The sequence below is a fragment of the Sciurus vulgaris genome (genome assembly GCF_902686455.1).
Source record: "Sciurus vulgaris genome assembly, chromosome: 6".
Classification (NCBI taxonomy): Eukaryota; Metazoa; Chordata; class Mammalia; order Rodentia; family Sciuridae; genus Sciurus; species Sciurus vulgaris.
Window position 1 is genome coordinate 168,823,392 of NC_136466.1, and position 23,223 is coordinate 168,846,614.

The window sequence follows — 23,223 nt, forward strand, 5'->3', positions numbered from 1 at the left end:
CAAGCCCTTCTAGGAAGGGCCACAATCTACTATTTTAGGGAGATGCCATGGTATCCCTGCAGTCTACTCATTTCAATAATTAAAATCTTAGAGATTTTAAAATTGTGATCTTATCTCAGAATTACTACCATTTTATCTGGTGCAGGAAAAAAGGGGAAGCTTTCTTGATATTTGCAGAGATAGTTATTCTTTTCTGGAATTCCCTTTCTTTCCCCACATTACTTTATTGCTGCATTATAGTTGTACATAATGGTGAGACTTATTGTTACATATGCATATATGCACATAATAATATAATTTGGCTAATATCACTTACTAGAATTCCCTTTAACAGGTTAACTAATCCTAACTCCAAATACCTTTGTTAGTGATCTACGCTTTAGGAATTTTTATAGTTCTCTAGATCTTTAGCAAATCCTTCATTCCAGATCTTGGTTCTGAAATACCAAATATTCCACACACTATTAAAAATCTGAACAGTACTGATTTTACATGGATGTGCTCACACATAATTGCTAAGAAAAGCAAAATTCCTAAAACAACAAGGTAACAATACTCCAACAAGCTTGAATATTTTTTCCCTCAATAATCTTCATTATGTCATACCATTTACTAAGGGGAAAGTGGTTTTTGACATGAAAAAGGCTGAATTTTGGCTCACAACTATATATGGAGTCTCAAAGTCTCTTTCAGGTCTCTCAAAATATTTCCTTAGACACTTACCCTACACACTACCAAGAGAAGAAGACTTAGAAACACAGCAGTGTCCTTACTGTCAACTGTCAACGTTTGTACACCAATCAAATCTGAGGAACATGTTATCAAAACATATAGAGTAAGTCTAAAACATTTGGCTCAATCTAGATAAAGTCATGACTGGGACTACTAAATTTAAACTATCACTTCACACACTAAATGAAACGAAAATGCACCATCACTGGAGCAGGGCACTGTCATTGCAATGGCAGGAAATCCCCAGCAGATCAGATGGCTGCTGAAGCCCACACTGGAACTGAAGGAAGACCACATGCAGGGACAGAGGCAGCAGAAGCTGCTTCTGTTTCTCTCTAGTGTGCAAGAGGTCCACACCCCAGCCACCCAATGCAGCGGGGGAAAGAAAGAAAGAAAAAAAAAAGGACCTTGAGTTTCATTCCTGATTTTTGAAGTTGTCAGCTGAAACATGAGGACCTAAGAGATTACACTCTGCGTTTTCTTTGTGAACTAAAAGCGCCTAGCAACAGTGGAGTGTGCAGAGTACAAGATGTAAACTGGACAATCCCTAATGAGTTTCAACAGAAATCTTTCCAGTTGTGCCATAAACACATCAGTTTCTTGATATTAAAAGCAGTATGTGTTGTAGTATCACTAGGGAAAAATAAGAAAGCCCAAGATTCAACTTTCAAAATTCAATTGTTTCATTAATTGTTACTTTTTACAATAAAAGTGCAGGGTGCTATTATTTTGAGTATAATAAACATTCAGGGATTGGCACATTCTATCTCCACATTCTGATCCGATTACTGGAAGAAAGAACAGGCCCCTGCTTCATTTACCCTGGGATGACCCAGAGAGGTATCAACCAAGTTCACAACAACTCAACCATTTGATCAAGTTCTTCAACCTGTTACCAGGGATCTGAAATAGCTGCCAAGTGGTACATTAGTGCCACTTACCTTCCAGCTTCTTCACCTTAGCTTCGAGTTTCTTCTTCCTAATAATAAAATATCGTAAGTTAGAAAGTGAAAAACAGTACGACAGAAAATAAACTGCACAGCTTATGACATTTTTTAAATTACTGAGATTTGTATAACAGATTATTTCAGTCACAACTAGTATTAAGTTATCAACAAGTGAAATTACCATCAATTGTTCTGATAATAGAACCTATGGAAGAACAGTATACCATTAATGTGCAATATTTATAAAATGGATTTTTTTTTAAAAAAAATCTATTCTTTTCCATACGAAACACAAGCTGGGGACCTACTCGGGCTCTGCCACATGCACATCTGGGACTGCCCCTAAAGGGAGTGACCAAATCTAGAGCTGATGGTCTCATTCAGATGGTCTCCAAGAGTCAGTCTAGCACTAATCAATTTTACTTTTGGGAAGCATGTGTGGTGATTGTGTGTACACAGCAACCTTACAGGAGGCAGAGGCTGGAGACTCTCCCCAATTCTAAGATGGATTCTTAAGAGCCAAGAAGGAAGGTAACTCCCTGAGAAAGAATCTCAAGTCACTGCTGAATCACATCCACATAAACCACTGTCTCTACAGTTCACATGACTACTTTGTGTAGTACCGAAAGTCAAAATAATCAAGGGATATTTTTAACAGCACTTTTCACTAATGGTAATAAAGATGCCCATTCCATTTGATACCTGTTGAAGTATCAGCACAAAAAAAGAAATCAATAGCTATGTTTATATACACAGAGATACACATGCATTTGTATAGAATAAAAAACTTTTATGTACTCCTTTTTGTAGCCCTTTAACATTGGACCTTCTAAACCTCCTTGTAACTGCTCAAACTAGATAAAACTCCCATTTTACAGAGGTAGAAATCAAAGCTGGGAAATTAACTACTTCAAGATCACACTGCTAATTATGGCCAACAAATCCAAAGGCAGAAAAAGGAGAAATACTACTGATTTATGGATTGTCTACTTTCAAACACAAAAACCCCATTTCTGCAGTAATCTTAAAACTACTTACTGTGCATCACTTTTCAAGCATTCCTCTTTTACACGAGCATATTCCTGGTGAGTGTCCTGATACAACTTTAGAGAACTCTAAAAAAGAAACAAAAATATTGTCCAAATAAAAGAAACTGACCATAGGTCTTTACTTGTTTTGACCTGGATAAGCCAAATTGTCATCCTTTCACAGTATAAAATTAATCAAAAGAACAGATACATTCAGCAGGAAATCAAAGTACAATTCACTGAATATTTTAATGAGTATAACCAGATTCTTAATACAAGTAATATAATTGATAGTATAATCCAATAAAAGTTACAAAACATAAAATCATAAACTTATTTTAAGACAATTCCAAATCTTTACAATTGGTTTAAATATCAAACAGCTAATATTTTTGTCTCAACCAATAAAATTCAATACACCATGAAGAAATTTAGAGTTCAGTAAATATTAGTTATCAGTACTACTGTAGAAAAATACAAAATAAATCACTCAACTTAATGACAACTGGGAAAAAATGTATGAACTCTAGTAAATACACCCTGATGGCCCTATGGACTAGGAAAGACACTGTAATTGAGGGTCATATTGCAGTGTGACATTTATATATATGTCTCTCATCTCAATGGCTCTAGAGGCTTTTTACAAATGAGTCCGATTTATTTTTTCAAAGTCAAAGGGAATGAGTTTTATCATTGAGGTATGACTCCAAGGTTCATATTTCCTCTCAGATACAGATTATATAATCACCAATAGACATAACTGAACACTGTAATTGCTTCTGTTTAACTTTTTCTGCATAGTTAAACAGTAAGGAATTTTTACATAAAATAGTAAATAAATATGTATCATTCAAGTATCTAAGATCTCATATAGTTACATGTCTGCAGTGAAATAGCACAATGTAAGAAAGACCAGGGAGGCACAAATACTCTCATACAAGAGCCAGACAATGGGTTGGGAAGGGAGAATCATTCCACGGTAGAGACAATCTGTCTCATGCAAGCCATAGAATTTTGCAGATTTCCAATTATTTTTATGTGTAGTGCCATGAGCCCTCTTTTTAAGGATAGCCAAAATTTATATAGAAAATTACCCTAAGTTTATGGTATTAAAAAAAAATGTCTCCCAGGAACTTCCATTTTGAAAAGGAAAATAAACTCCACAAAAGGATAAACCTAACAACTTTTTTTTTTAATCTAAAATAGGTGTCTTCTTCCAAGGTGTCATCATAGCATAAATAGTATCAGATTCTTTCAAAGAGGAAGTAGCCTCTAACCTGAACACTTACCTATGACAGCAGGTGATATATTAGTGAAATACTCTCATTTTATGCACTGCTCACAGACGATGAGAAATCACAAAGAACCAAACATAATCACAAGAAAGAACAGAGTTCTTAAATCTTGACCAAACCAAGCCAGCCAGGCAATACTGGTAGAAGGATATACAGATAGTGCTTAATACATTGACTAGTTCATGCATCACGAGATGGAGTTCTCTATAAGACATCTTCACTCATACCCTGAGTCTCACCCTGGGCTGGTCAGCACTGCTGGAAGAAACCAAATTCTTTCCCACCCTCTTAGTCACACACAATGATTCCACTATATTTAAGTGTGAATTTTTGCACATTTTTCAAACTTAGGGAAAAAATATGAATTAGTGCAGGACACATAAAAAAAATAAAAAATTCTCAGTTCTAAGTTTTCTCTATTGATGCTCTCAAAAAGCAAAAGGAACTAACATAGTATGGTAGAGCTAGTAATCATGCAAAGCCATTAGTCGATTAGCTCAAGGTTCTCTAAGACTATGATACTTAAAATTTATTTCCTTTGTTAACACATTAAAAGTCTCCTTTTACCAATTATAGTGAGAGAATTAATTTACTGACAATAAGCCTTCGTAGGAAATGACTTTAGGTACCTTTTTCTCTTCTAGCTCTGCTTTTAAAGATCCCAATTCTTCCTGACACTTCTGCAGAGGAGAAATTTTCTGAAGCATCTGCTCCACTTGGTGATGTAGAGTACTATTTTCTCTAAAAATGGACAATGCAATAACAGCATTACGTGAGAGAATCTGCATTGAATACTAAGTACCTACATTGATGATCTGAAATTTCAAATTGGAACCAAAACAAAAAAGGAGAATAATCTTTTAAATACATTTCTTCTATTTACTTCTACTTACACTGATATGATATTCATGTTGCTTTTCACTTCTTAGAATTATAGTCTATTTTTGATAAAAATATATCAAAAAACAACTTGAGAAACAAGTAAAAAGAGACCTCCCCGGAAGTCTCTCTCTGCTGGAGAATGTGCTCAAGAACTGTCTGCAAACGTGGCACTTCCAATCTTGAACACATTCCTATTTATTCAAATTAAGTGATAGGCAATTTTGTAATTTGGTTTGAAATCACAGTTTGCCTTTTTCTAAAGGATAACTGTAAACAAAACATGAAATACTGCTAAAATTTTAAGTAGGTCTATTTAAACTAAAATAACACTAGTTAAACAACCATGTTAAACAGAGCAACTCATGTAGACAAAAGTAATTGAGAACAATAAACTTCATGTCAGTTGCAATGTAGTCAGCAACAGTTATTAAAAAGTTGAAACACCGGGCTGCACCTTAAGACCTAAGTAAATTCATTTGAATGATTTGATAGGAAAACCAAATCTTTTGTTATGAGCAATAAAGCAACATATACTACATTAAGGATCAGTCCTAGGTATGTTTTGTTAGACTTTGTTTAAAATCTGGCCTACGAATTCCAAATTAAACAATCAAACAAGTGGTATCATCAACTATGAAAACAGGTTGGCTTACCTTCTTGCAAACTGCAGCTGTAAAACTTATTAAAGAAAATTCTGAGAATTTTATCTTCTGATACTTTTACAATTATCTTTAATAATCTGTATTCAATGTGTATACAAGCAAGATCATAAACCCTGGAAAATAATATTTAAGTTTCTATAACATAGTAATGTCTTTTTGCTGAGTTATTCCTATTTACCAAAATATCTATTTCTCTAAATAAAAATGGTCCTGTGAAGACATGATTGATGAGAGTTAAATGACAGGAATAGAGGTCAAGCATTATACTAGTAAATAGAAAATATCTTGAATTCTATATGTATCTGAATTCCCAATAACTTGCCCTTCATTTCTCAAATACTCCAGAGAATAACTGCAACAGACAAGAGTTATGTACTTAACAAAAATCACATATAACTACACTTAATGAGTAAATAGAAAAGAAATACAAGAACATAAAATCCACAAAAGATAGAGATCATATCTACATAGGCCTTCACTCTTACAATTCAGACAAATTGATAACCCCATTTCCATTTTATTGGTAAATACTCTAAGACAGCCAAGAGCAATTCTTTGAAGTTTCACCTCCTAGCATCCTGTATTCACTCACAGCGCAGCAAAGCACGTTTGTTCATAAAAGCACATCTGCAGCTTCTGCTGTCATCACCAAGTTTCTGAAGCCTGACATATACTTTATTCTTTCTAAATTACAGCAGTCTTTGAAAAAGTTCAAAAAAATAAGTCATGAAAATAATGTATTTCCTGCCCTTTGAAAACAGGCAATTATAAACAACAAAATGGTCAGAATTAAACAAAAAAGTAAAGCACTAATATAATGATGATTTTAACAGAGTACACGTATTGAAAAAATAACTTTCTAATTTTGAAAAGAGGAATTCTGTTGCTATTTTAGTAGCACAAAGAAGCAAATTATATAAGAAAGTCATAATAAACATGTGACATTGGGTCTTCAAGTTGTAGAGCAAACTACTGCATTTTTAAGGTATAACAAAAACATATTTGGGGCAAATGCAAAATGTGTTTTTAAAAAATTCAATATGTGAAGCTCTCAGGCTGAAGTCAAATATCACTTCACACAGTAAGCTTCTGGCAATCAAGAACTTATAAAGATTTATGCTGATAATTCTTATTTAAACACTTTTATAAACAAACTTTAGAAGAGTAAGTCAGTAATTTCCTTGGTACATTACCCATGACCTTAAAAAGTTCACAGCACTTCTCCAAAACCAAAACAATGAATACTACTCCAGTCTGCATATAGATGTCCCTGTATTATCAGCTTGTGTATTAAACAAGGTAGCAACATTTAAAAGTGAAATGATTTCATTATGAGAGCTGTAACCTCACCAGTGGACAGATCCTTAACCCCTTCCTCCCTACCATCCTTCTGGGCTTCCAGGTTGCCAAGAGCTGAGCAGCTTTTCTCCACCACTCTCCTGGGTCATCTTATTCTTCCTCACCTCCAGCCCAGAACAATGGAGTTGACTGACCAAGAGCTGAGATCTCTGAATCCATGAACCCAAAGTAAACTTATTCTCCTTTAAGTTGTTCTTGTCAGGTATTTTGGTCACAGCAATAAAAAGCTGATTAACATAAACACATTAAGAAGCTGCTCATCTATTCTCCTATTTAGCTATCTAGAAATAGTTGTAATAATTGTTTCTGTGCCACTCTTAAAATCAAACATGTTACTCTTGCAATAATATGCATTTGTAATTAAATGAATTAATAGTTTTACAAAATGATGCATGAGAAATTTTTCAATGACCTCCAATTTTTAATGTAATAAAAATTCCAACACTAAAAATAAATCTAAATATTAACATCTTGATTATATTGCTATAATTATACAAATTAGATATCATGATATAAATACAAATAATTGGTGACCACAATTAAGTGATCTATGCCAGAAATAATATTGAAGCAGGTCTCAAATTGCTTTCAAAGGAACTTGGGATTCAATAGTTGTGATGGCAGAAATCTGTCCCAACATTAAAAATAAAGCTGAACTACCAAGATCTCCATAGGCACATGCATGTTTATTTTCATGGGAGAAATTTTGTATTTTTATGGGAGAGACATAAATCAAGGCAAGTATTATCATCAAAAGATATGGAAAGATCAAGTAATATAGACCTTTCTCTGGGTGCTAAGAAAATACTTAACCAGAGCTAACTAAATTACAGGTGCTCTGTAAATTATTTATTGAACAAACTGAACCCAATAATTTACTTATGAATATAAAATCATATTATTTTATATGGTTTTTGATACACACTAACTCACTACAAATCACAACATAAGTAACAAGTCAATTTCCCATTTTGAATGTTCTTGTTGTATACTTTTTGCAGATTCAAAGGAAAATTCAGAAAGTTATTCCAAGTGTCAAGAACATGTCCTAAGATGCCACATCCTCAGTACAAATGACTTTATTATAAAGTTTATGAGACCTTAAGAAAATTCAAGTAATAGAAACACAAATAGCTTGATCTCATCTTAGAACCTATAATTAAATATGCATTAAAAGTAAAAGGATTAGCTGTCAACTAAGCCCATGAGAAACACTTTCTAATTGAGTCTATAAATAACTGCCTTCCAAAAGATGACAACAAAAATCCTCACATCTCTATTATACATAAATCCAAAAAATTCAAAAGAAAAAAACAGTAAAAGGATATCATCACATTTCTTCTGATATTCTGTTAGCAAATTACTGTAACAAAGAAAAGAATTAGATTATTTTTTTATTTAGAAAATATGCTATGTTGCAAATCATACAAAGCAGCCTCACCTCTGGGTTTCCAGAAACAATGTATGCTAATATGTATTACGTTAAATACCTCAAAAGCATTGCACTAACATGAGCTTTTAGTTCAAAGTCCCTTTGATCAAAGTAGCATTGTGGCCTAAATTTCATTAAGACTATTATAGTATTAAAAAATTAAATTTCAAATCATGGCTATAAAATATTGTGAGAAAATTTTACATTTCAGCATAAAGCTAAAATGATTTTGAAGACACAAAACAGCTTTTAAACAATTCCAATTCAGCAAAAGTAACGTCCTACTAACCCAGGAGCTTTGTTTAAAAGACCTGTGAGCCACTAACCAAGGTTTACGTTGCTGACAGAACTCACAGGCGTGTTACCAGAATCATCACCATGTAGATCAACCCTCAGGGCCCAAAACCACCAGGTACTTCAGTTTGTCAGGCTTACAAAATTCTACCAAACGCATGCAAATATACTTACTCTGTATTGATAATTTTTTGTTTCAAGGTAATCAATGCATCAACATATTCATTTAAGTTCTGAAAGGAAAAAGCTATAATCAGCTACTTAAGTTTCCATCACACGTTAACTACTTTGAATGTCTATGATATTTATTATAAAATACAAATGTTTGGTTTAATATTACACGAACTTATAAATGTAAGCCTATTGTTTATATTTTGTATAAACACACACATTTCCAGCCCATGCTCTCCCTCAAACCTCTTTATCAAAATCCTACCACTCCTTTTAACAATAAAGTAGTTGTAAAGATGCTTTCATGGTGTGTACAGGATCACAGTTCAATAAAACATTATTTTAGGTCACTGACTATTAATCATCATTCTTTACCCTACATAGCTTATGAAAGGATTTAAGACTACCCCAAAAGATGTTCAATTCTTTTAAAAATGGCAGAATAACAAAAAGTAATATGGAGGAGACAAGTCAGACAATTACAGTGCTTCCAAGAGTAAGTGAAAACATTTATTCCATAAGGATCCACGTTAGAACTTACAGACCAGTAACTAATCTGGCTCTAAGTCACTGCTATAAACTTAAAAATATTTTTACCCTGTTAAATGAACACTTGGATAATAACATATTCTAAAATATAACCATGCTAGCTTTTCCATATTCCATACAAGTAATAATCCCATAGTATTTTCTTACCTTTCCAAGTGGTTGCGGCACATATGAACACACTTGGATGCCCCCAATTTACCAAGTCTCTGTAAAAGACATTTAATACTTTCCAGTCTTTCCTAATAGCATGCAGCAGATTTCCTTGCCCATTCTTTTATGACTTTTCTGTTTTTAAGGATGAAGTCCAAACAATGCATTGCTAGACCAGACTGTTTTTACATGCTTAACAGCAAGCCACCCTCCAGAGGTGAGCTATCCCCATCCATCGTTCTTGCTTCCAGAAGCCTTACCAGCTGGGTGACAACTGTGATTTTTTTCATAGTAATGAAATTCTCTTGTATGCTCTTGTGAATAGTTACAACATTCATATTGATGGTTTTACCCTTCCTTCAATTCATGATTATGTTTTGTTTCTTGCCCTGGTCTTCCTGAACTAATTCCTCAACACGTGGCTGAATAGTGAAGAGTAGAGAAGAATACTATGCGTCCTTGTCTTAAATTAGAATTGTTTGCTCTACTCCATGTTTTTCATTGATATACTTCGATCATGTCATATAACTTGTGCTGAAAGATTTTATCATGTCTGAGTATTAACAGTAAATGAATTTATGCATCTATTTAGTTTAAACGTGCATATTTTTCTCCTTTTACATGTAACTAGTAGATTAATTAAAACAACAGTTTCTAATATTGAAGTACCTTATTCTTCTGGAATAAAAGCAACAGGATACTCCACTGACTGTAACTATCCTGATGAGTTCGATGTGCCACCCCAGTTAGGTTGTGTGTTCTTTTTGTTTTCATTTATGTTCAAGAATGATAATGTCTAGACTTTTTTTTGCACTATGTCCTGTATTCCTAATGTTATGTGTACTCATAATATTACTTAGATACCTTTTTCTTATTCAAAAAGTGTGAAGAGGAGGTAAATCATGAGTATTTCTCGTGAAGGAAAAATATCTTTCTAAGTAGAGAACTGTCAGTCACCATCTGAGAGTCGTTGAATGCTCCACCCCCAAAACACATGCTGAAGTGCAGCCCTCCCTGCCTATCTCAGAATGGCCTAATTTGGAAACAGGGTCTTGGCAGCTCTAATCAGAGTAAACTGGATCAGGGTGGGCTTTTATTCAGATTTTTGGACAGAAAGGGTAGATACATTCTCCTGCTTTTATTTCCTCCTTTTATTGTCAAAGGACCCCCGCCCCCCCCCCCCCCCACACACACACAAAGGTAAAATCAACAAGGCTGAGAAGATAAAAGAAAAGTGGAAACTGGAAAGCAGATCTGGAACCAAGAAAGCCAGCCGTGTAGAGCAGTTAGCTCCATCTGTACTGCGAACTCCAACACGCTCGGAAATCACTGACACACGTCATTCTGAAGGAACGTAAGGAAGCTGAAATAAAATGAGAACTGCTTGCAAGCTTTTTGTTAAGCATTGTATCCCGATCCCCAATCCCCAACATGCCTCAGGAAACAGCTCCTCCACCACTCAGCAGCAAGCTTGCTTTCAGAAGCAGATCTCTGACTGGGACACCAGAACACTTGGGTCAGGGGTACCACACCAAAAGCAGAGGCATTAAATAAACCTAAGCACGCTGATCTGAGACTGGTCACTAGTTTCTCACTATTAAGCTCTGGAACAGAGGCAAACAGTCCTTCTGTCCTCCAGAGAGAAGGAAGCACTTTCCCTGAGAAAAGATCTGCAGGTATTAGCACTAGCTATTCCTCCATCAATAGATGGCCAAGAACACTATTCTGCAAAGCTGTGCAGGGTCCAAAAGCCTCACACACTCAATTTACAGCCAGCCTATCAGGAACCACTCATGAATAACTGAGGATTTCTGAACACAAATCACAGGACTACCATTAAGAAAGAGAGAGACCAAAACAAGCAAAAGCAGTGTGAAGTAAATGAGACCTGGGAAGAAAACTCTAATGTTATTTATTAATATAAGCAGAACTTGTGAAATTATAAGCTATTTTTAAAGGACATTGAGAATTCTTAGAAAGTGGGGAGGAGCTCTTAAAATCAAACACGAACACCCGCTAAATATGGCTAAAGTTTGAAAAAGGATATTAACAAATGTTGGTAAAGACATGGAGAAACTAGAACTTTCAAACATTGCTGATGGGAATGTAATATAGTTTAGCTGCTATGGGAAAGTTTGGCAGTTCCCTACATTAAACAATCACCACAGGATTTAGAAGTCATACTCCTGGATACACACTCAAGAGAACTAAAAATACATGTTCGCATCAAACTTGTACACTAATATTCATAGTAGCATCATTCACACTAGTCAAAATGTAAACATAAACTTAAACACCCATCAAGGGATAAATGGATAAACAAATGTTATAGATAAGATAGCCATATAATGAAATACCACTGGACAATGAAAAGGAATGAATGGTACATGCTAAAACAGTGATGAATCTTTAAAACATTATGCTAAGTTAAAAAAGCAAGTCAGAAAAGGCCATCTATTCTAAGATTCCATTTACATGAATTATCCATAACAGACAAATCCAGTAAACTGGTGGCTGCCAGGAGCTGGAGAAAGGAAGGAGGCAATGGATGCCAGTTGGTAGTTTTTCTTTTAGAGAGCAGACGAAAACATTTTACAATTAGTAGTGATGACTGCACAATTCTGTAAATATACTTAAAACCATTCACTGCTCACATTAAAAGGGTATATCTTATGATAACTTGTATTTTAACAATGCTATCATTGCTCAATTAAAACCAGGAAAGCAAAAATTAAAGCCTCAGAAAGCTCTGACCATAAAGTTGAACAAAAGATCCCAGAACATAAAGCAAAAACAATGACATGAGAAAAGAAAAAGAATTAACCAGTGTCATAAAAGTGTCCCATATGTCCAACAAGAGTTACAGATAGATAATTTTAAAAAGTCAAAGAAACACCAAGGAAATACTGATATTAAGAAAAATTTCCAGAACTGAAGCCAGATGTCTTCAAATTGAAATGACCAGGCACATGGATTCAAATAAGATCCAAACCACAAAATGTCAACACTGAATGTCAAGCCATTACAGAGAAAGCAATGAGCCTCTAAGAATCCCAAAGAAAAGAGAAGCAAGTCACACACCAGGAATCTGGCACTGTGGGCTTCAGCTTTCACAGAAACACTGGACCCAGTGTTGGGGCTAGAAAGTGAGCCCATACTTTTGAAGCAAAATTTAAAATGCTGTACAATAAATATTTGGGTATTCAAACAGTCTCCACAAACTTACTTTCCAGAGACATCCTTCCTCAGGGAGGTACTTAAAGATGTGAACATGTTCCACCAAAAGAATGGAAGAAGCCAAGGGAGAGGCTCAGCTCATACAGCAGACAGAGATGCAGAGAAGCCCTAGGAAGGCAGCTGTGCCCCAGATTAGAACAGGAAAGAAGTTTCTCCCCGGGAAGAAAATGCCAGTGGGCGCAAAAGTATTAAAGGGCATTCATACCAGACTACCACAGAACTGTGCGTGAATGTCGTTATTTTGAGTGAGGTATATAAATCATTATTTTTCTGAACAGAAGTGACTCTGCCTTCTTTCCCCACATTCTCTTTTGAATTCTTTGCTATTCTATCTCATCTTTCCCACCTTGCTTCCAGATGCCATTAAGTAATGTCAGTACTAAGCTAGAAACATCAAAGAAATGTCTGGCATTAGAGTCACACACATATGGATTCAAATTCCTCTTTCATGACCATTTTCTGGCTGAGTGACTTTCGACAAATTTACTTAACCTCTCCCTGCCTTAGCACTATTTACAATTTTGCAGAGGGAGAAGCTGAAATACAGAGGTTAAATGGTTGGCATGCTATCAGGATTAAATAGGATGAGACATATAAAATATTCACTCTAGTCCCTGGTGCAAAATAAGGATGCATTAATATTTTCAAAATAAAAAGCTGAACTGAGGATGTGACTATTAGAGAAAACAGGAAAAGTAATAATGTACACCAGAGCTTAGCTCTGAATTAACATGTAATCATAAAAATGTCAAAACCAAATACTGATCTGAAACCTAAGTACATTGAGAGAATGGGGAGCGGGATATGTCTAGGCACGCATCTTCCAAAGTCAGAAATCCAACAGATGTGCCCAAAACTGAAAAAACAAGAAGTAGCAATACAAACGTACTAATAAGAAAGTTCACCATAAAACATACACAGTGCAAGCAATTAAGAATGGTGTCTCCTGGAAAGGAGAAATGGGTGGAACTGGGGCTTGCAGACTATCTTAAGGAATCTTGTGTATCTAGTTGTCTTTCTAAACTGTATTAATGCATAACTCTCATAGAAGTAAAAACAACACAAAACACAGCATTCTATGGTGGGGGGCCTTCTTAGTTAACCTCCAGCATTCTAGTCCCTAACATTATTTCCTAAGACCTTGTTTCAAGTCTGTTTGATTTTGGTCAGATACTTCTTAACCTAGTAAGACACTCTTTTCGTTCTCCCCTCTTGTAATAAGAACCAAATATCATTTATATTGGTTGAAACAAAAGTTTCAATACAATGAGCCTTAGATCCATGAGAATTTAGCAGGGTAAGCCTGGGTGGAGGGCTTGCAGGTTCCCTCCTCACTCATCCATGCAGCTGGAACTCACTACTGCCCGCGCTCCACAGAAGGAGGTGAAGGTTCAAGTGTTCTTCTCTTCCAGAAAACATGAAGGGGCTGTCTGTGATTACTGTTTTCCTCTCAGACTCCTGTTCTCCTCTTCTGAAGCTCCTACACACTGAGGATGCCTTACCCAAAATGCTTGAGATCAAAAGTGTTTCAGATTTCAAATTTTTCTGATTTTTGAAATATTTGCATAGACTTTACAGGCTGAGCATTCCTAATTCAAAAATTCAAAATATGAAATATTCCAAAATCTTAGATTTAAGATTCTGAGTTGAGCAATGCTCAACATGTATTATGTTGTCTATAGGAAAGTTCTGAATTATTCTTAATTCTGTCTTTTATTTTCTGATAACTAATGACTTATTTTTCTTTGATTTCTGGGTGATTCCCTCAAGCTATAAGGCAGTTATTTACTAAAATAATTTCCAGAGCACTTCATTGTCTTAAAAAAAAACAAAAAAACTTTTTTTTTTCTTTATTGGCTCCTTTTCTATAGCAGACTGTTTTAATCTCATCCATGCAACACCCTCCTGCATGTCACTGTGTATACTGCTGCCATAATCCCTCCTTCCCTTGGGAAAGTGAAATCAGTGCAGTGGCTGAACACACTGTGAGGAGGGTTTGGCAGGACAGCCCTGGAGAGGAGCAAGTCAGCAGGAGGAGATGAGCAGGTACACAGAAGAGATGGCCAGTACAGCTGGAAAAAAGTTACACTAGGCAAAAAAGTAACTTATACAGATAATAAGTAAATTCATAAATAAAAATGGGATAAGTAGATTGCTTGGAAAATTATATAAATATAGTTGGCCCTCTATATCCATGCATTCAATCAACCACAGAAAATATCTGGGGGAAAAAAATGCATCTATACTGAACATGTACAGACTTTTCCTTATCATTATCCCCTAAATAATATAGTTCAACAACTACTTACATTATATTAAGCATCATAAATAATCTAGATAGGATTCAAATACAAGAGGATGTGTGTGTGTGACATGCAAAATAGTGTACTATGCCATTTTACATGAAGGATGTGAACACAGGATTCTGGTATCCAGAGGGGTCTGGGAACCAATCCCCTACATGGAACCAGGGGGCAAGAGTATAGTGAGGAGAGAGGAGAGTTTCTGTCTCAGTATTAATGACATTTTGGACTGAAGACATGCTTGCAGCGCCCCAGGCCTCCGCAAGTGGGCCACAGCACTCCCCTGGTCTCAAAATGGGTGTGCAGCTGTTAACACAGTAGGCCTAAGAGTCCTCTCTTTAGAAAGGCCTGCTCACAAGGTAGGTCCAGACTGACATTTGGAAGCTTGGATTTCTGGAAGGTTCCCTCCCCCTATTCACCAAACTAATCAGATTGGTTCACTGGGCCTAACCTATGTAACGTGGTTTGTGCTGAACACCTGCATTCCTTCTGCAAGTCTGGAATTTAGGTTATGTGCTAGGCAGAATGTGCCTACATGATCAGTCCCCAGTAAAAAACCTTGGACGCTGTCAGGCAACACTTTACAAATGTCGTCCCAACACACTGCTGGAGAAATTATGTCCTATTTGACTCTGCTGGGAAAGATTTCTAGAAGCTCACACCTGACTTCCCCATACTTTACCTGCCACCCCAATACCTTCTCCTTTTGCTAATTCTGCTTTGTCTATGTGCCCTGAAATAATCCACATCCATAAGTCTAACTATCTGCTGGTGCCTGTGAGTACTGCTAGCCAATCATTGAAACACGGCAGGGTCTCAGGCCTTGCCAACTTCCAGAGCAATGTAAGTTCAAACTATGACAAACATGAAAGAGGAAAACTAAATGAAGGAGGGTAAAGAGCCATGACAATGAAATACAACATTCCTGACAGGAGCATGAACCAGAAAGGAAAAAGGTCTCTCGAACCAGTCATCAAAATCTGAATGGGGCTGCGGACTGCATGGGACTGCTGCACTGATGGCGATGCCAGCTGTGGAGGCTCAGAGAATCGTCTTTTGAGGAGATCACCAGGCACCTTTGGCTAGTGCTCCATCTAGCACGCACTACTTTCTCCCTTTCAACCTTTCGTTTGAACGACTTTTTGCACAACTTGTTCCTTCTGCCACAAGACTCTCCCTCCATCTCTTCCTTCTTAGTTAACTGCAAACCATCTTTCAGACCCTAATTTGGATTCACTTACTCTAATGAAGCCTTGAGAAGTCACGTAAGTCCTAAGAATTGGCCTTCTTCCGTGATCCCATTTCCACTCAAACTTACACTATATTTATAATGAGGTTGCTTTTTGTCTCAACTACAATCTTAAATAGAATAAGCTTCATATTTGTTCTACTCATGAATCGTAGTCCATAGTACATGCCAGGGTAAAGACATTAATGGTGGTAAATGAATGAATTATAATTTCGTGAGTTTTCCTTACATAGGATGATTTGTAAATCAACCTGTCTGGGGAAAATGTTTCAGATTCTAAACAATGAAGTTCAAACTTCTGGAAATTACCAATGGGAGTTCAACAATAAGTTTATATATAAGATCAGTTTTGTCTCTTGAACAACTAGCCGACTAAATCTCATCTAGTCTCATGAACTGAACATATTCAAACTCTCATCTGAATTCCCAAGACAGCCCAATTACTTTGTTTTGCAGTGAAGTAAGACAAAAAGGGGCTCTCCTCTACCAAAATAAAGTGACTTATGGCAGTTAATTAGCCTGACTTAAAACCATGTGACTTAAGACTTGTGTAATTTAGTTAGAAAGTGGTGCACACCTGTAATCCCAGCAATTCAGGAGGATAGCAGGATGACATTAAGTTCTAGGCCAGTCATAGCAACATAAAGACCCTGTCTCAAAATTTAAAAATAAAAAATAAAAAGGCTTAACAGTGTAGCTTAGAGGTAGTGAGCCCCTGAATTCAATCCCTAGTACCACTGGAAAAAGTAAAAGAGACTTGCTTAATTTACATGTCACTGCATTGGTTTCTATGACTGCAAACCACCAGGATATTGACATTGGGCTCCAGATCAGTAACAAACCATTAAAATCAATGATGGTGAGAAAATAGAGATGAGGTGATTTATGAGACTGGAAAAAAAAAATCTGCATAATAAGTAACTATCTCTTCAACTTCTAGAGAAAATAAAGAAAATGAAGAGAGAAGAAAATAAAGGATGGTTTAAGACATGAAACAAGATTTCCTGTGCAGCAAACAACTGCTCAATTCAGGAGAGATTTGTTAGCTTAATGTTACAGATCAGAATGAAGCCACAGCATGATTACTGATGGGTTACTCCTAAAGGAGGATTCCTATATTTTGCTTGCAAACTTTCCGTAGGATAAAGAGTTTCAATGTGTTAAAACTATAGAGCAGGATATCTTCTCTCTGCATCTTTAGTTTCTTTCTCATGCAAAAGTTTAATCCAAGTATGCTTGCTCTAACATGCAGCAAATCAGAAATGTCTCCTAAAAGCTGCTCGTACACCTCCCGACTGACCAATGCAATTGCTTCTCTTCAGTTCTCATTCCTTCCCATCTCAATTCCCTATAGGACACACTATTTAATTCTCTAATCCTCTTTATCTGTCTCATTTCTCATCATTCCATGCTCACCTCATCAAAGGCTACTCAGCAGTCAGCTAGGTTGTTTTTTTTTTTTTTCCACTGACCTCAGGGGCTTTCGGTTTTGTTTTGTTCTTTGAAGTGACAGAACATACTCCCCCAGTCTCCCATCCCTACTCCACCTCCAAAATGCTTACAATGAACTCAGTGCCCAATTAACAGGCTCTCTTTCCTTGTTAGCATATTAGAGTACCTCTGCTTCACAAACAACAAATCTGACAAGGGCTGAAAATCACCACCTGATGATTTTTGAAAACTTCAGTCTCACACTTCCAACATCCCTCCCATCTTGGTTTCCTCTACCACAGTTCTCATGTCATTCAAGATTTTAGTTTCTGAACCTTCCATTCTTCTGATATGAGAGGTATTTTCTTTTCACTTTCTCATATTCAGAATCTTTTTCTTTTGTACTCTTATTCCTAGAACACTTCGATTAACTTAGGTTTTTATTATCAATAGTACACATTAGTAAAATAATTCACCTTACTATGCCTTTCCCATTCATTCTACACATCACTACCTGTATTCTGTATTTCTACTACAAGTCCTGCTCTGGTGTGATAACCAGGCAAAAACCTTCAAGAGTCCATAATGCTGACAGAAATCAGTACAAAATTTTAAAGTGGTCATCACTCAAGGTTCTCTATGATCTGCCAGGAATCTCATTTTCCAGCCTCATTTTACAAAATTAAAGAATTATTCCAGAGACACAACTCAAACTGATCACACTTCTCCCCTAAAAAGGTATTCCAATTCCAGGTAACAGATTATCAAAAGTAGTACAGTGTCCTGATGCAGAGAAGAGGTCTGCAAACCAAGGCTCTCCCCTTGTTTTTTAAAGTTTCAATGGAACACAGCCACATCTATTCTTTTATATTTTGTCTTTGGCTGCTTTTGTACCTCAAGGTAGAGTTGAGCAACTGTGAACTAGCCAAGGCATAATAATTTATGATTTTTGACCTTAGAGGGAAGTATCTAGGTCTAGTTGCCTAGATACTCACCAGGACTCTTCTATTGCTGTTCTGGGAACCAACAGTGGCATGGAGTGAAGGAGAAATCCTTAAGAGACTAATAAATAAACTCTAGGTCACAAATGAGAGTGTTTCCCACCAGGGTGGAAGCACTGAAGATGGTGAAAAGTGGATGGATAATGACCCAGAAGCACAGATGATGGAGTGGATGAAGGCTGAGAGGAAAGAGGGGCACCAAGGAAGACACTGAGCTTCTGGCCTAAGCAGCAGAAGAACACAACTTCCACTTTAAACAAGGTAGGGGCTACTGTGGAAAAACAGGTGACGGAAGATCAGATTCATGACTGAGAAGCATAGCTCACACCACTCTTCTGTGCAAACACCGCCAGTGCCTCTACTTTATTCAGAGAAGCTCAAACCCTTACAGTGGTCTACCCAACCCACACAATCAGGTCTTTCCCTTCCCTTTCTGATCTCATCAGACTCTGGCATTCAGACCACTCCAGCCTCACTAGCCTTCAAGCTTTCCCCAAGCATACCACGAAAGCCCCTGCTCCAGACCTCCAGACCTCAGACTTCCACTCAGATGTTTTTCTCCCTCGGTATCAACAAACCTCATTCTCTCACCTCTTTGCTCAAATATAATATTCCAAGACTCCCTAAATTCTTTGCCCGCTTCTGGCTCACTTATTCACTCCCCTTGTCAGTTCATTTATCACCAATGTATTTATTACTTTTTTAACCTAACTTTCTTGTCCTGCCCCCATCCTACAATGGTTAAGCATGGCTTTTAAGTGAGACTCTCACATCTGGCAGTTAGGAGGGTAGCTGGAAATTATTTGGGACTATTTCCGCTAATCCCATGACCAGGAGCCAGATTATGGCAACTCAGTGTGGAGCACAGTTCATGATCGCTGTTAGAAACTTACAGTCTCTATATGCCTTTAATTGATCACTCTGAAAACTGAAACGTTGCTGACTTAATTGATTACTTGATTAGTTTTAACAACAAACTAGGGATGACATACGATAGACTGAAATATGGTCCCAAAACCTTTGTCTAATGATCCAGACACGACACATGTCACATAAGATGTACTTCCAAGCACCAAATTCTTAGCAGGGGTCAGAAGAACAAACACAGGTCTTACTCTGCGACGTCAATGCCCTCAGCATTTCACCTGTCACTCAAGGTGAAAGCCCGCCCTGGGAAGCCCCTAGGCTGGGCATGCCCTCCAGAACTCCGCACTCCGCCCCCGCCACCACTACAGCCCGGTAAGTGAATCCTGGTTTGCAAGTACGAACAAAGCAAAGCAAAAGGTCCCCAAATCATTCGAGAGCGGGAGCGGGAGGAGGCCCTAGGGGGAGCTCCCGCCGAGGAGCCGGAGAGCCGGCTGACACGCAGCCCGCGCCCTCCGCCCGGGGAGGCGCCGCACCTGCTGCAAGGAAGCACAGCCCTGACACCGCGAGAGGTCCGCCGCCGTCCCGGGCGCCGCCGAGTGGGTCTCGCCAGGCATCATGGTGCCGCCGCCGGGCCCGGTGGGCACGCACGCCTCAGGGACCCGCGGCCTCGGCCCTGTCCTGCCCCTGCTGATGCCGCCTGGGCCGCCGCCTGCCAGGCCGCTTCCCGCCGGGTCCGGGCGGGTCCATCCGTGCACAGAGGTTCCCGTGGAGCTGGCTAAGGGCTCTCCGAACCAGAGCCGCCTCAGGCACTGGAGAGAAACGGTACCCGGCGCGGCCCCCGAGCGCGACGCAGCCCAGCCAGGACCCCGCCCCGCCCTGGCCCGCCCCGCCCTCTCCGTGGCGCGGGGCTGCCCGATAGGTTGCCTGAGAAAAGTCTGGAGAGGGCCCGCGCGACGCGGCGCCAAATATGCCCATAAAGTCAAAGCCAAGGAGAGCAGAGGCATAAGAGATGCAGTCCTTTCACTGTTAAGGGTTAAAGCCTTACTGTCAGCATGTCGCACAACAGGCGTTCCATAGACACCTAAAGTCAGCGGCCATGGAGGAGGTGACCCGCCGATGACGTAACTCCAGGCGCCGGCTGTTGCTAAGGACCTGCGTCCAGTACAGGAAAGTGCGCGATTTGTAACCCGAGGGCTTCGCGCAGTCCCTGAGCCCAGGTGGCTGGAGGGCGGACTACGACGTGCTCCGGGCGGAGGGCCCGCCAGTCCTGTTGGCCACACCGGTGCGCTTCAGCATCGGGACGCGGCCTTCGCCTCCAGTGGCCGCTCCCCTTGGCAGGCAGTCATCCCCTGTGCTCCGGCCTCTCCACCACGCCCGGGCGGCGCAGCTCGACGCTCAAGTGGCGGCTTTCTGGGTGGCCACTGCCAGGGGCCATAAGCGGCGCCAGCCCGAATCCTCCTGGGCGACCCGTTTCGCCCGTCTGCGTCATTTCGCAACCACTCTCATGTTTTGTCATTTTTACTTCTAAAGAGAGGGAAAAGCAGGAGAAATCCTCACCCTGGGCGCAAGTACGAGGTGAACTGAGGCCCTGAACCTCTCCCGGATCGAGGTTTCTTTTCATCTTTCATCACAGCCTGTTGCGAACAGTGTCTTTGCCCGGAAGCCTCTGGCTTCTCATCTTCTGGTTACGATGTCCACAGTTTTCTTATTCAGCCTTGCATGTGTAAAATACACATGACAACGGTCTGGTGCAGATAGGGAGTGGGTCCTTGTTCCCCAGTGTTGAAGAACAAACATTGGAGAGACACAAAGGCAAGCAAAGAGCTGGTTTTATTAAAGAAAGTGATGGAGACAAATTCCGAAGAGACGTGGTGTCTTGGAGCGGACACTCGTGGGAGGGGGTGCGACTTGCTTTCATGTAGACCCCAGAAGCCTCTTTGATTCCTCTCCATGTATGTGACTGGGAGCAGGGGCGCAGAGGTTCACTGTTAGCAATCCAGAGTGCCTGGATGAGCCCAATCATTTAAGTTAACCAGTTGCTCTCCGGTAACCAGGAGTCAGCCTCAACCCCCATCATTCGTGAGTTTGGCCCCTGACTCAGTTTGCTGAAGAATGTGACATACCCTGTCCACTTAGGCTAGGCAGGGCTACAGAAGAATGGCTTTTTGGCAAAGAAAGCTTGTGGAGATTAGCATGTGGGTCCAATTTATAGAATTATTCTCTTAACCTCCTGTTTCTACCAGCCTCATCTGTCTGTCCCCTAACACACATCCAGACCTCACTAATCTCGTCCCAGCTCCCTAGATGGTAAACACAGCTGAAAAACATAAGTCAACTGGGTGTTTCTATGAGTTTTCGCCAAATCTCACAACCCTGCCCTTGCTTGCACGCTCTGGACCACTGGCAGTGCAAGGCAAGAACCAGATTTATCTCAACAGCTAGATTTCCCATCAATGAAACCCAAGCAAGACAGGCCTGCACCTAACTGAAATAGTGCCCTGGGGAGGGCACAGCTGTGTGGAAGTCAGGACCTCTCCTCCCAGACAGGTGGCAGAAAATAAGAGTGGGGGTCAAAGAAGCAGAGGAAGTGTGCAAATGGCACGGGAGAAGCAACTGTACCTTGAAGACAGACCATGTGGCTCACTGGAGTAAGATGAGACCTGGCAAGTTGCTAGGTTCCATACAGATCCCTGACATTTATCTCCATTTTTCCCAAATGAGTATTTTTTCTAAAGTATCTGGAGGAGGAACCAGCATTATTTCCCTCTGGAGAGATAATTTTCATTCACAGCAGAAACCACTACACATGAAACAGTCACCCCTATTCCTAATGAAAAACATAAGCACCCCCTAAGATTCAGGGAATAAAACAGAAGGGAATGTGACAGCCAAACTTGTTCAACCTTACAGGGTTTGCAGAAGTGCTAGACTTAAGACTTAATTGAAAAGGTCAAGTCTCCAAGACTATTAATTAAGACTATGTACCTGGAGGTGGGAGACTGGGAAATCAGCTCAATGTTTGAGACCACATGTTCAGAAATGCCAAAAATGGGTGTGAATCAGAAAGTTCTTTCTAATTGGTTCCATTGGGACAGGACAATGGTCTGCACTTTAGAAATAATATTGGAGATTCTCAGATGATAAGAAGTAGATTCCAGATGGTGAAGAACAAGTGCATGTGTAGAATAGTCACTGAAGCTGGGGGCGGTGGTTCACACCTATAATCCGGTGGTTCAGGAGGCTGAGGAAGGAGGATCACTAGTTGAAAGCTAGCCTCAGCAACTTAGCAAGGCCTTAAGCAACTTAGTAAGACCCTTTCTCTAAATAAATTTTAAGAAGTTGGGGGCGGGGAGCTGGAGATGTGACTCATTGGTTAAGTACCTCTGGGTTCAGTCCCTAGTATCCAAAAAAATAATCTCTGACTTAACAAACAGCTTTACCTTAGCAAAGCACACGCCCCTAAGACTTAAAATGATAAAGAGACATGCCATATGTGCAGAAGCACGATGAAGAATGAGGCACATACACTAAAATCCCTCCTGTATGTTTGATGACCTCAGGAGGCTGGGATCCTGCTCACCCTGCAGGTCCTATAAAAGCTGCGTGTTTTGTCCTTTGCTCAAGCTAGTCACAT

The 23,223-nt window shown here is 39.1% G+C and overlaps 1 protein-coding gene across 2 annotated transcripts in view; it reads right to left on the minus strand.

The window, feature by feature from the left end:
* Positions 1-20,447, minus strand: part of ICE1 (interactor of little elongation complex ELL subunit 1) — a 55,221-nt gene extending 34,774 nt beyond the window's left edge. The window contains exons 1-7 of one of the 2 annotated variants that reach the window (XR_013764662.1): positions 20,123-20,447; positions 8,806-8,864; positions 8,240-8,268; positions 5,538-5,562; positions 4,632-4,743; positions 2,718-2,794; positions 1,674-1,711 (exon numbers count right to left, since the gene is read on the minus strand). Coding sequence is in view for 1 of the 2 variants with exons in the window: in XM_079144917.1 (XP_079001043.1) it covers positions 1,674-1,711; positions 2,718-2,794; positions 4,632-4,743; positions 5,538-5,562; positions 8,240-8,268; positions 8,806-8,864; positions 20,123-20,206 (424 nt within the window). In the remaining variant the exon portion in view is untranslated. The remainder of the gene's footprint in view (positions 1-1,673; positions 1,712-2,717; positions 2,795-4,631; positions 4,744-5,537; positions 5,563-8,239; positions 8,269-8,805; positions 8,865-20,122) is intronic. The other variant, XM_079144917.1, reaches the window with a different exon arrangement.
* Between the last annotated feature and the right edge of the window lie 2,776 nt (positions 20,448-23,223).